Here is a 13,282-nt window from a genome sequence, read left to right as displayed (position 1 = left end):
ATATATATATATATATATATATATATATATATATATATATATATATATATATATATATATATATATATATATATATATATATATATATATATATATATATATATATATATATATGTTCACCTAAATAATAACAATGTGTGCACTGCTTTGCTACAAAATAAACATAGTATATTTTGATTTCACATGGACTTTAAAGCAGGATAAGCGAATTCATTCTTTTATTAATCCATGTTTTGGCTTACTTATTTGTTCTATATTATCAGACCTCATGTTGCATCATGTAAGAAGCCTAACTTATGTCAGTCAATGTGTCAATGATTAGCAGGGAAGAAATACAAATTATTTTAGACACAGCTTATTTGTCTGACACACCTCTTGATGGCCACTAGTTCTCCAGACTCGTTGCTCTTCCCCATTAGAACGCTGCCATAGGTTCCATCACCCAGCTGCTTGAGTGTTGTGTAACGGTTCATTTTCACCTTTTCACGCGGAGAAACGGTACTGACAGACGGGCGTCTCTCCTCTCAGATTATCTGATCATTGCTGTCCTGTAGACAAACTTTGGAGAAGTCAAGCAAGAAATGCCACTCCATCCCACTATTGGCACTGAAAACAAAAACAGAAAATACAACATAACAGTTTACTGTACCTATTCAGCAACAGCACTGTAGTGCACACTTAAAAAAAAAAAAAACACATTTTTGTAAAAATTGTTTTTGAATGATGGTGGTCATTGGTATTTGGGTAATAATGGTAAGCCTAATGTATCAAAGTATGTTTTTAAAAAGATTTTAGTTTACAGACTGCATGAAACAGAAGTTGTGACCTACTTTGTTACTGCATGTCAGAGAGAAAAGGCCATCAAACAAGTTGTTTACAATAAGAGCAGTAATATGCTATTAGTATAATCCTATGAAGAATTCATAAAAAAAATAAAAACTCAAATGATCCCACACCACAAATTGAACGAGATCTCACAAAGAAAAACATGGTACAATATCAGGGTTTCCAGGCATTCACCAACAGTAGATTTAAGGACTTTTAAGGATTTTTTAAAGCACCATTAAATTTAAATAAAGCACCTTTGTACTTCATACCCCAGCATTTGTAGTGCCACGAAAGTCCTTATTGTACTTAACACTAAAAATGTCATTTTAAACAATTCACTGTCTTTCAGAAGTCATGTTAAAGAGCTTTAATAAAATTTGTTGAATTCAATAATAGTAATTTAAATGCAGAAAATTCAAAATATTGCTCAAATGTGGATTATTTGTCAGCATTTTTGTACAAGATTTAAATGTAAGATTTTTAATTTAAGAATTTCTCTGTTTATTAGTTCTGTTTTTGATAGTTGAGAACAATTGATGAAATAAACAAGTTTTAATTTTAAATTTAATTCAAGCACTTTCAAGGAGCTGTGTTTGCGTTTAAGTACTTTCCAGGCCTTAAATCCATATGTCTGAAATTCAAGTACTTTCAAGAAGCACGGGAACCCTGATTACAGTGCATGCGGAAAGTATTAATAGCACATCACTTTTTCCATATTTTTTGTTACAGCCTTATTCCAAAATGGATTAAATTCATTTCCTCAAAACTTCTACACACAATACCTAATAATGACAATGTGAAAATTTGTTTTTTGAAATAGTTGCAAATTTATTAAAAATAAAAAACATGAAAAAAAAAAAAAATCACATCATGTCATTATGGGGTATTGTGTGTAGAAGGGTTTATGACTTGTATTGAAGCCAGGCCTCAGGGGGCGATCAAACAGTCGGGGGCATCACTCAAAAGGAGAGTCATCACTCAAAACCTCACGGGTTCAAGTTTCAATCAAACTACATTTAGTAGTTTTAATATGCTAGTGCAATATGTGAATTAATCTATTTATTTACAGAAATTTATTCTTTCACACTTCTCTTGTGAATTTTGCCTGTTTCTTTTTATTCAGATTGGGGTGTTTATAGGAAGCATTTTCATTCAGAGTACTCTTATAAACTGATAAAAATGATCAGTTTTTTTAAATGATAAAACATGTGTTGCAGAATGCAGACATTTCAATAGATAGATGTTTATATATGCAATGTTTCACAATATAATAATTTTGAGCCAAGAATATTGGTCAAGACAATCATGCAGAACCTTGGCACACACAAATCAGTGGCTGCTTTGTCCCTAACCACCTCCACAAATCATTCAAATTTACATACATCATTAAATCCTAAAAAAACAAGCTTGTAGTCTAAACAATCCAATTGTTTCAGTTGTTGAAAAGGATTTTCTTTTTATTAAACATCTCACTTTGACGTGGACTTTCAAAATCCTTTTATTTGAGTATATATATTTGAAATCAAACATAAAAACTACACATAAAATATAATTTTAAAAAGTGAAAAAGCATAACTGAACCCCTTTACTGCGATGGCACATTTCTTCCAAATTCTCTGTACAATGCTGCATTTGGATGCATATGCAAAGTGAAACATGTTGCTTTTTTTAATTATAATTTGCTTCAGTTACTACAAAACATAATAGCTTGTAAATATGACAATGCATATTCTTGAACAGGGTATATACAGGAATCAGAGATTGAAATCCTTATTTTAAGGCTCTTTCCATACATTTTAAGACCTCATTGCCTCTTTAGGTTTGAACCGGTAACACTGCTGATATTTTAACTTACAGTATATTTCAAGAGTTCACACTTAGACATTATTTGACAACTGTTAGCAGGTTTGGCATGCTGTCCCAGGAGAGAACCCTGAGCTCGGAGATAGCTGAGCCCAGGGCTCCCGCCTGGTCCATAGAGCATATGAGGGGAGTACAAGATCGGTGGTTCTCGAGAGCTCCCCGTGGTAAAGGAAGAAAGGAGGAGAAGGGGTGGATGGGGGGTTTCTTTGGAAAATGAAGATAAGAGAGTAGTTCTAGCTAGGCTACTTATAGTGAGTTGGGGTTAATCTGATTGGCTAACTAGTGAATGTAGATGAGTGCCCAGCTGCAGTAAATCATATCACGTGCGCCTCTCGAAATTAGTTTCTGAAACTTCACTTAGTGAATACTGGTTGTAAGAAACTATCTTAAACTAAAACATTACTCATATGCTGAATAAAAATGCTAATCCAGCAGGTGGCATCTACAACAGCAGAAATAACAGTGTTCCCCTGGTTACTGTAGTAAACAAATGTCAAATCTAGCAGGATTTTAGCGATTTCATAAACTACACAGCATACTCAAAGATTAAATTCAGCCAAATTTTGCATACTAATCCAAAATCTAATACATTGCAAAATAGCATTTAAGACTTTTTAATAATTCAGAATCAGAATCAGAAAGAGCTTTATTGCCAGGTATGTTCACACATATGAGGAATTTGTTTTCGTAACAGAGCTTCTACAGTGCAACAGGATTACAGAGACAGGACAAAAAACAGATAATAAATCAATAAAAAAAAAAAAAAAAAAAAAAGTAGTGAGTGCAAATCTACAGATTGACAAGTGTATGTACATGTTTATTACTATATACAACTTTATATGTGCAGCTGTTATGTGCAAATTGGCATGTAAAGTGTGTTGTTAAATAAGTGTATAAAAATGTATAGCAAGTAGTGATGTTGGTTTCGCAATTATTATCATCAAGTGTTCATGAGATGGATTGCCTGAGGGAAGAAACTGTTTCTGTGTCGGGCTGTTCTGGTGCACAGTGCTCTGTAGCGTCGACCAGAAGGTAGAAGTTCAAAGAGGCAGTGTGCTGGGTGTGAGGGGTCCAGAGTGATTTTGGCAGCCCTCCTGCTCGCTCTGGATAAGTACAGTTCTTGGGGAGTAGGAAGGGTTGTACCAGTGATTCGCTCAGCATTCCGAACTATTCGACGTAGTCTTTTAAAGGGCCTTAAATTTCTCTAAAGTGGTTTATGAATATTTAACACTTTTTAAGACCCCGCAGACACCCTGTTGAAAGACTTCATCACACTCTGATAAAAGATCTATAAACGTTTGACCAGGGGTACATTCTTCATGCATCATTTAAACAATCTAAGATGATTTAGCAGATCCTTGATTTTTTTTATATTGATAACTGATCTCTGGCTATTTTGGTTCTTCAAACAAGTTTGCAAATCAGGAAAAATTGATCGAAGATTGCTGTGTGTGCTTGTGTTTGTTGTGAAGGACAGATCTATTGGCTGACAGCAAGACAGCAGCGTAATGACATCATCTGATGAATATACAATTATAATCCATGTTAGCAAATCTACATAACATTCACAGTAAATGAAACTGTTTGTTGAATAAGACACACAGTAACTTTTTATATAAATATTTCTTATTAAAGAATGTACACTCTTAGAAACATTACTAAAACTGGGGCTACCTTCTTAAAGTATGTTTTTTTTTTTTTTAAAGTCCATATTGGTATCTTAAAAGGATATATTAGAACAATTCCATGTCAATCTTGCCATAAAAAAAATCAGTTTTCACCAAAATATGGAAACAGTTTCTAAGTTTGTGTAAGCAAGTATTTTATAGTAGTTTAGAAATACTCAAAGATGTCTCTGTCAATGTTTTCAAACCATTATATTTGAGTTACCAAAGTCACACAAGTGGCAACTTCACATCCGTCACATCCATAACAGTGAGGTGCCACATCCATAACGGCACTTATTCCTCACAAATGCAAAAATATAAATCAAATAAAATCAATCATATTTGTTCTATAGAGAGTTGACTCTTATCCTTTTGATTAGCATTATTTCTTTTGGGTTGTGCAGTTTAAACACATGCTTATTTCCCTCATTTAAAATACTAAACATGTTTAGAGATTGATATTTTTCTGATCCCTGGTTAGTTGTTGTGGAAAATATAAACAGATGTTTCAATATAATGTTAACATAGACATTCTCTGTGAATTTGTTTTTGAGTTTTTACTGCAAATGTCACATCCATAACGCTGGATTTGCTCAATAGCAGCCTACCTAAAGTACACATATTAGTCATTAATAGTACAAATAAAACTTAACTTTGAAGCCCTTAGGGGTCCCACTGCCATGACAGTTTTGTACCTTTATTAAGTTTTAATTTTTAATGAATTATTAATTTTAAATTCTATTTTTACATTGTTTTCCTATATTGCTATTTTGCTCATTTTTATATAGCACTGCTGTAAGAAAGTATCAGAGGTTTGTACATGCTTTCAGTATCACCTTTGCTTGAAATGACACAATCAAACCTTGTATATAAGAAATAAGTCTAAGGTTTGAGCTGCCAGATCTGTTGCCATGACAACAACTCAGAGGTAAAGTTGGTTTAATATTCGGATATTCAGACATTCTCCTTAATAACAATTTCAGAAAAGTATTCTCTGCAAATTCTAAATAGGGAAATCATGTAAGCAGCCAATGACTATCAAAGTACAACATTGTTCACAGTCAATTATATAGTGTCAATGTTGTTTTGAAGTCATACTTGCATGCTAATTCCGTTCGAATGTTCAAAGTAACATGGTAAACTGGTAGAGACTTCTAAATAAACGAAGGTGCGAATATAAAACCAACTTTAGCTCCATCAGCAACTCTGGGATAAGTTTCGAAGAACGAAACTATCCTGGATCGTGTCAAATCGTCAATTATCAAATCCAGCTAAGTTAATTGAGTAAACCACGTAGGAGGAACGGAGCCCAGAACGGTTTCATAAGGTTAAACCATCCTAACAGAATATAAACACCACATAGAAAAGTCACTGCTAATAACCCCAAATTAAGCATACATTATAAATAATGAGCCAAAAACGCATGAGGCCCTAAAATGACTAGCGTTCAGTGAAGAAACGGAGTAAAGGTTCACGAACCGATCAGTAATCTGGTTTAAGAGGTATTAGTGGATCGTCACGGGGCACATGGAGTTAAGATGCTTTTCAAGGTCACTCAATAAGCTGAGCAAGTGTCAATTAACATGGAGAGGTATAAACCAACATATTAACGGTGCAATAACATGTAATAAGGCACATTATTTTACGCGTGTTCCATGTATTTAACGTTAAACACAGTCAGGATAATCTATCAGCCATTGTGGTAATGCATTTGCATTTAAACATCAATATGTTACTATTAAAAAGCCATAACAGTTGCTACACTTATAATTATTAAGTATTATTACTCCAAACTGTGTTTTCGTTTGATTTTTGTGATCTTGCTGCAATGTTTTGCCCAAGCACATGATCGTGCTCGCTTAAACTCACCCGTTTGATGGCACTCCTCCCCGATGATCGTTGCCTGTGTGTGTAGATATGACAGATGTGTTTACGAGAGATAAAATAACAGTTTATCTCTCTGTTATAAAGGCGTGATCCATCCTCACCCAGGCAACCGACGACACTCGCGACGGCCAACAACACACAACCGGTCGGAAGTTTGGAGTCACGTGCATCCGCAAAGGTTCATGGGGCTTGTTGTTCAAATTTTAAATACTAAACGCTACGTTAAGTTTCCTGCTAGGCACTTGTGTTACTTATATTCATTAATTAATTTTCTTTTCGGGTTAGTCCCGTTATTAATCAGGTGTCGCCACAGCAGAATGGAGCGCCAACTTATCCAGCATGTTTTATGCAGCGGATGCCCTTCCAGCTGCAACTCATCACTGGAAAACATTCATAGACACTCGTTCACACACATACACTACGGACAATTTAGCTTACCCAATTCACCTGTACCACATGTTTTGGACTTGTGGGGGGAACTGGAGCACCCGGAACTTATATTATTTATTATTTTATTGTATTATTATTATTATTATTATTATTATTATTATTATTATTATTATTATTATTATCAGTAGTAGTAGTGGTATTATAAATAAAGCTAAACGATTTTATTTATTATTGACTAAAATGTAATTTTTTTAATGAGAAAAGTCATGAGAATGTAAAAAGCCTATGCCCAAAAGAGACTATTTTACATTTGAGTGAATAACGATATAGGTTAGGTTATTAGTTTAATGCTGCTTATATAATAATAATAATAATAATAATAATAATAATAATAATAATAATAATAATAATTTTCCTTTGTTTTAAGTCTAAACAGGTACTCATATAAACAAATGGTTTTATGTATGATCAAATGTGTTGCTCCATTCAGAATTTCAGGCATTAGGAAAAAGGGATTTCTTGTTTTGTTTTGTTTTTTTTTTGGTTGTTTTTTTTTTTTTTTTTTTTTTTTTTTTTGCATGTTTCGGATAATCAAAGTAATGTAAATATTAGTCAAAGATAACACAAGTAGATGGTTCATTCTGCTGTGGTGACCCCTGATGAACAAAGGGACTAAGCCGAAGGAAAAAGACCAGATAATAGCAAGTCATTTTGGCCCACTGATCTTTGCAGAATTCAGCCACATTGGATTGTTTTCGAGATCTGAACCGATTTTTACATCTCAATTGGGTTTATATTAGGACTTTGTATTGGTCATTCCGGTTTTAAGATAGGCGTGTTGTCTATGACTTGAATGATTCTGCTTTGCCTACACCAGAGATGCCCAATCTAGGGCCCAAAAAGTTGGCCCATGGTAACATTTGATTTGGCCCACCATTTCATCAGAGAAGAGAGGGAGAATTAAGAGAGGGAGGATGGTTTAGAGACTGTAATTTATAATTGAATGTAACCTTGTTTGTTTGTTTGTTTGTTTGTTTGTTTGTTTGTTTGTTTGTTTGTTTGTTTTATTGCTAAGATACAAAAAACTAACTGAAATATGAAATGTTTCAAAGAAATGTAAATAAATCAGATTTTTTTTAATGTACGCACTGCCACCCCAAGGATAGAGAACAATGCAGTGAGCAAATGAAGGCAATAGCAGATTCTGCTTGACTAGTAATCAGCATTGATCTCCAATGTGTTACAGGTTTTTTATTGAATAAAGTTTTTATTTACAGCATTAGTTATTACGATTTAAAGCAATGTTTTCGATTTATTTTTAATGATATTTCAATGATATTTCGTTTTTGGCCCTTCATACGAAAAAGTTTGGGCACCCCTGGTCTACACAGTGCTATGTTACCAAAAGATGGCGCAATCGGCTCACTAAGCTCCATGTCACTTCTCAACTTAATCTGGAAAGCAATTTACCCCAGACCAGTGTTTGTGATTTTTAAAAGCAATGTGATTTAAATTAGGACCTTAGTCTTGCGTATCTGCTGACCTCATAGATAAGCTGTTTTGCAGTACACAGTGACAAAGGTGTTAATTAAACTGTATAGTTTTTTTAATTAGCATATTACTTATTAATTAATTATTTATAATTTTTTAGTAAAAAAAATTATGCTCAACCACTAGCACTTTATTTTTTTAAATAGAAATAGAGAGAGAGAGAGAGAGAGAGAGAGAGAGAGAGAGAGAGAGAGAGAGAGAGAGAGAGAGAGAGAGAGAGAGAGAGATTGGATGCTCATAGAGACTGTCATAGAACACGGGAAGTTGGGCCGGAAAAGCAACTGAATGTTTATACCAAAATTTGATGAATATGCGCAGGTGAAAGCCTGTTTCATACAGGCTTATGAAGGTCAAGCTGGATGGGCAGTAAGGTAGTTGAAAATATTGTATGTCAACATGATGGTAGTTACTATTCTTTGTTTTTGCACTTTGATCGGAAGGGCTTTGGCGCTTATGCCTCACCCAAAACAAAACACACCCTAATAGTAGCAGTGACTACAGTACCAATATTACAAGGATTTTTTAAGTAAATATTTATATAATATAAAGGGTATTTATATTCTATATGATATGCAGTGGTGATTTCATTAAATCTGTTTTCCAAAGTTTGTTTTACTGAATTTATTATTATTTTTTACAATTTTTATTATAAAACAATATTTTTTTTCACACAGCGAACTTTGAAGATGCTGTCATGCGTAGTTTTTACTTAACTGTAAATTGTCTCATAAAACAACAACAAAAAATATCTACATATGTTTAGCACTTGTAAAACAGCCTGAGTTTTAAAATTCACCTGAGGTTAAAAAGGCGAAGAACGAACAAATCAGAACTGTATACTGTAATACTACTTCGAATTAGTCTGTGTTATCTCTTAAGATTTTGGCTTTTTAAAACCTGGCAATCCTGGGTAATTGATACAGGCTTAATCTGTTTGCTTAATGCAAGAGTGGTTCGTCTGCCATGTAGAATCTCAGCATGATTTGATGATCAGTTTCTCTGCAGTACAATCCATGACATGAACTGTGATTTTCTAAAAAAAAAAAAAAGCCAAAGACGACATGCATGTGAAGTGTCGACAGGGGGGATTTTCAGATTGCACTCGGTGCTCCACAGATAGTCTGAGCTTAATGCCATTTCAGTAAGGGATTATGATTTAAGAACTTCCAGACAAACAGAATTTCATTTGATTGATTTATTTGGTCAGAAGAGATGGGTCTTCAACATAAGAAAAACAACACAAACTTGTTGATTGTTAAATAGTAATGTAGAAACACCTCAAGCAAGACAAACAATGTGTAGGTTTGGATTTAAATGTATGCATTTTCAGGTTTGGTGTTGTTCATATTTGTTGTGTAAACACAGATGTGCACAGTGTGTCATTTTACTACACAGACTATGATCTTCTTGATTTCAGCTAACTAGGTTACCGCTTTAAAGTTTGATAACATGCTATTTTTGCCCTTTGGTGATTCTAAATAGACTATATGGTTGATTGATCTGCACAACACAATTTTATTACACTGTAAAACCCAAAAAGTTAAGGTAACTCAAACCATTTGAGGAAGCCAATTGCAACAAGCTATTTAAGTTCAAAAACTAATCCAAATAAGAACTGTGAACTTAAACCATTTAAGTAAACAAAGCAATTTGAGCACAGTAAACCCCAATAAATGAAGAGAACTCAAACCTTTTGAGGAAACTGATTGCAACAAATTATTTGAGTAAAAAAACGAATCTATATGAGTACTGTGAACTTACTCCATTTAAGTTGAGGTAAAGGGGTATTTAATTTACTCATTACATTCAAAACTGAGTTCAAAACTCTTTTCAAATGAGTAGAATTACAGTAACTTTCAGTAAATTTTGAGAGAACTACAATCATTTCATTTTATAAAGTTGACTTGGGTTTTACAGTGTGTAGATCTATCTATCTATCTATCTATCTATCTATCTATCTATCTATCTATCTATCTATCTATCTATCTATCTATCTATCTATCTATCTATCTATCTATCTATCTATCTATCTATCTATCTATAAAATAGTAAATTGCCACATGAAGCTTAGATATTTAGAGAAATTGTTATGCATAACAGTTTAAGAAGAGGATTGATTTTCAGCATGGGTCTTGTTTTTTTCCATGAGCTAAGAGGGTGCAACTGGGCAGTAATTGAAAATATATGATTAAATGTTTAGCAGTCTGCAAATTAAAAGTGCATTGAGACTACTATTTAGAATCAAGTTATTTAAACATCTATCCAGTTAGTACAATGATACAGACTTTTACGTAATATTTTAAAATCATCACTTCATCATAAATCAAACATCACCCCTAACCTTTGACCCCCAAAGAAAAAATACACACACACCTGACTGTGCTACACCTGACAGCCAGGTGTGCCTGTTCATGTTGAGTTTTGCACTGTCCATCGATTATAAGTGTGAGTGGGTGTGATGTGTGTTTATAGTACGCATCAGATTACAAAGAGCAGAATTAGGGGCCGTTGACTGCACTCAGCCTTGTTGGGCTCATAGTTTGCACTAAATACTTTCCCCTGTATGTTTATGTTGGGCAGCTCCTGCTTGTTGTTCTTTGTTCCCCCTCATTACCCTAGAACTCCAAACACCAGTGCAGCCTAAAGGCAGGGGCACAGACTGGAGGTCACTACAAAGGGGTATTTTATCATTGAAAACCATTAAAATTTAATATTTGCACTGTGTAATGACAAACAAAGGTACATACTGTCAATGGCATTTTAAAACATCAGAATTCCTGAATCTAGTCTGTCAATTAATGTAAAATGTCTTTTTCACTGCACTGCTATGCTTGACATCCTCAATGCCTTTACATTTATACATGAAATGGCTGAACAATATTATATCTCAGACTTTATTGCTGTGATAATTGATTGATTACCCCACAAATACAAGGATATTGTCTTTAAATGGCATTTTAGGGAAAATAACAAGTATATGCTCCCAACCATTTTAAATCATAGTATGGTTATCTCTAAATCGTTTGTTAATTGTCAATATAAAGAAAGGAAAAATCACTATCATCTATCTCAGTATCTCTTATGTCTGTTCAAAACAGACTTTCTGTGTTCAAAAATGTACAATGTAAAACACTTACAAAAATTACTTTCAGGGTTAATTATGGGTATTGAAGTTAATAAAGACTGCCGATTTAGTTGTTTAAATCACTACCGTTTAAAAGACAAATTGGATTGAATTATAGACATCAACCGTCAGTGTAAAGTAACAATTTGCTAAGTAGTTTTAAACATTTAAAAACTTTTAATTTCCCTTGAGTACATTTTATTGCTGTATCTGTAATTTTAATAATAATAATAATAATTCATCAGATTTATTTAACACTTTTCTGGACTCTCAGAGCGCTTTTACACATTGGGGGCAATATCCTCATCTGCCACCACCACTGTGCAGCATTCACCTGGATGACATGACGGCAGCTGATTGGTGGACAGGACACAGAGTGATAAAGCCAATTATGATATGGGGGTGGTTAGGAGGCCATGATGGACAGAGGCCAGTGGGCAAATTTGGCCAGGATTCCGGGGTTAAACCCCTTCTCTTTTTCGAAGAACATCCTGGGATTTTTTAACGACCACAGAGAGTAAGGATCTCGGTTTAACATCTCATCCAAAAGACGGCGCTCACTGAGCAGTATAGAGTCCCCTTCATTATACTGGGGCATTAGGACCCATACAGACCGCAGGTTGGGCACCCCCTGCTCGCCTCCCTAACACCACTTCCAGCAGCAACTTAGCTTTCCCATGTGGTCTCCCATCCATGTACTGACTGGGTGCAGCCCTGCCTAGCTTCAGTGGGCGACCATGTGAGAGTTGCAGAGAGCTAGCTGCCAGCCAGTTTTACTACTACTACTACTACTACTACCACAACTTTCCTTCAACCTATAGTCACTACTTCTTTATTGTCTATGGTGATTGGCTAAAGTAGAAAAATCCATCCTGCCATTCCTATCCAATCAAATTGCACATAGAAAGTACATCGCATCATACTGAACAACCTCAAGACATGGGCACTTTATAAATGCAGCAAATCTTTTAAAAGCATTAAAATGTCCAAGATGATGTCCAAAATCTTTACACACAACAACCCTGATACTGTTTATAGACGGCATGTTACTGATGAGAAAATGAAGGATGCCGACTGTATGATGACTGAAATTGCTATACAGCCACTATCACTAAATTGAATCACTAAATCACTAAATTGAACGAATGAAGAATGGAAGGAAGGTCAAAATGTAGGAAGGACTAAACTAACGAAAGAAGGAAGGACCAAATGAATGAGGGAAAGATTCAAGGAAGGACTGAACAAACTAAGAAACGAATGAATAAATGAACAAGGATCCAAATGAAGGAAGGAAAGAATAAATAACCGAATGAATGAAGAGAGGAATGGAGGAAGGAACAGATGCATGAAGGAACGAATGGATGAAGGACAGAACAAACAAACAATGGAAGAAAGGAAGGAAAGAACAAACGAATATATAAAGATCACTAAATGTACTACAGAATGTTACGTTTACACATCCCTGCACAGACTGCATGTAAATGCATCCACTTTTCACAGTGTCATACTCACCACTCACTCTTGAGTACTTTTAAAAGGGCTACTTTTTACTCATACTTTGAGTAATGTTTACAACAGATACTTTTTTTTTGGGCAAGTAATGGTACTTTTACTTAAGTATGATTTTTTAGTACTCTTTCCACCACTGTAAACCATAAGCAAAGCCTATATGCAAAAAATGTGACACCATCTTAACAAATCATCTACTTAAAAGGTATCTGTACCTGTTCAACAGCATCACAGTACAGTCCACTTTCATCAGTGCAGAAGACAATAATATCAAATAAAATTCTTATCAACCGCTGAAGTACAGCATCACTGTGGATCCATCAAAGCAGCAGAGGTTGAAATCCGGGGCCCGTATCTCTGGCAATCAGAAATCTCTCTGCCTAGAAAACATGGTAATGAGAATGAGCCTTTGGAAAAAGGAAAAGAAGACCAAGGCAGATAAAATACAATCAATGGAAACATG

The 13,282-nt window shown here is 34.5% G+C and overlaps 1 protein-coding gene across 3 annotated transcripts in view; it reads right to left on the bottom strand.

The window, feature by feature from the left end:
* mak (male germ cell-associated kinase) overlaps positions 1-6,385 on the bottom strand; it is a 41,263-nt gene extending 34,878 nt beyond the window's left edge. For all 3 annotated transcript variants that reach the window (XM_056450434.1, XM_056450433.1, XM_056450435.1), the window contains exons 1-2: positions 6,228-6,385; positions 373-606 (exon numbers count right to left, since the gene is read on the bottom strand). In XM_056450434.1, coding sequence (XP_056306409.1) covers positions 373-473 — 101 coding nt within the window. In that variant the 5' untranslated portion in view covers positions 474-606; positions 6,228-6,385. The remainder of the gene's footprint in view (positions 1-372; positions 607-6,227) is intronic.
* Between the last annotated feature and the right edge of the window lie 6,897 nt (positions 6,386-13,282).

The sequence above is a fragment of the Danio aesculapii genome, chromosome 24 (assembly GCF_903798145.1).
Source record: "Danio aesculapii chromosome 24, fDanAes4.1, whole genome shotgun sequence".
NCBI classification, from domain to species: Eukaryota; Metazoa; Chordata; class Actinopteri; order Cypriniformes; family Danionidae; genus Danio; species Danio aesculapii.
The sequence above is the reverse complement of the archived record's forward strand: the minus strand, read 5'-3'. Positions and strand labels throughout refer to the sequence as shown.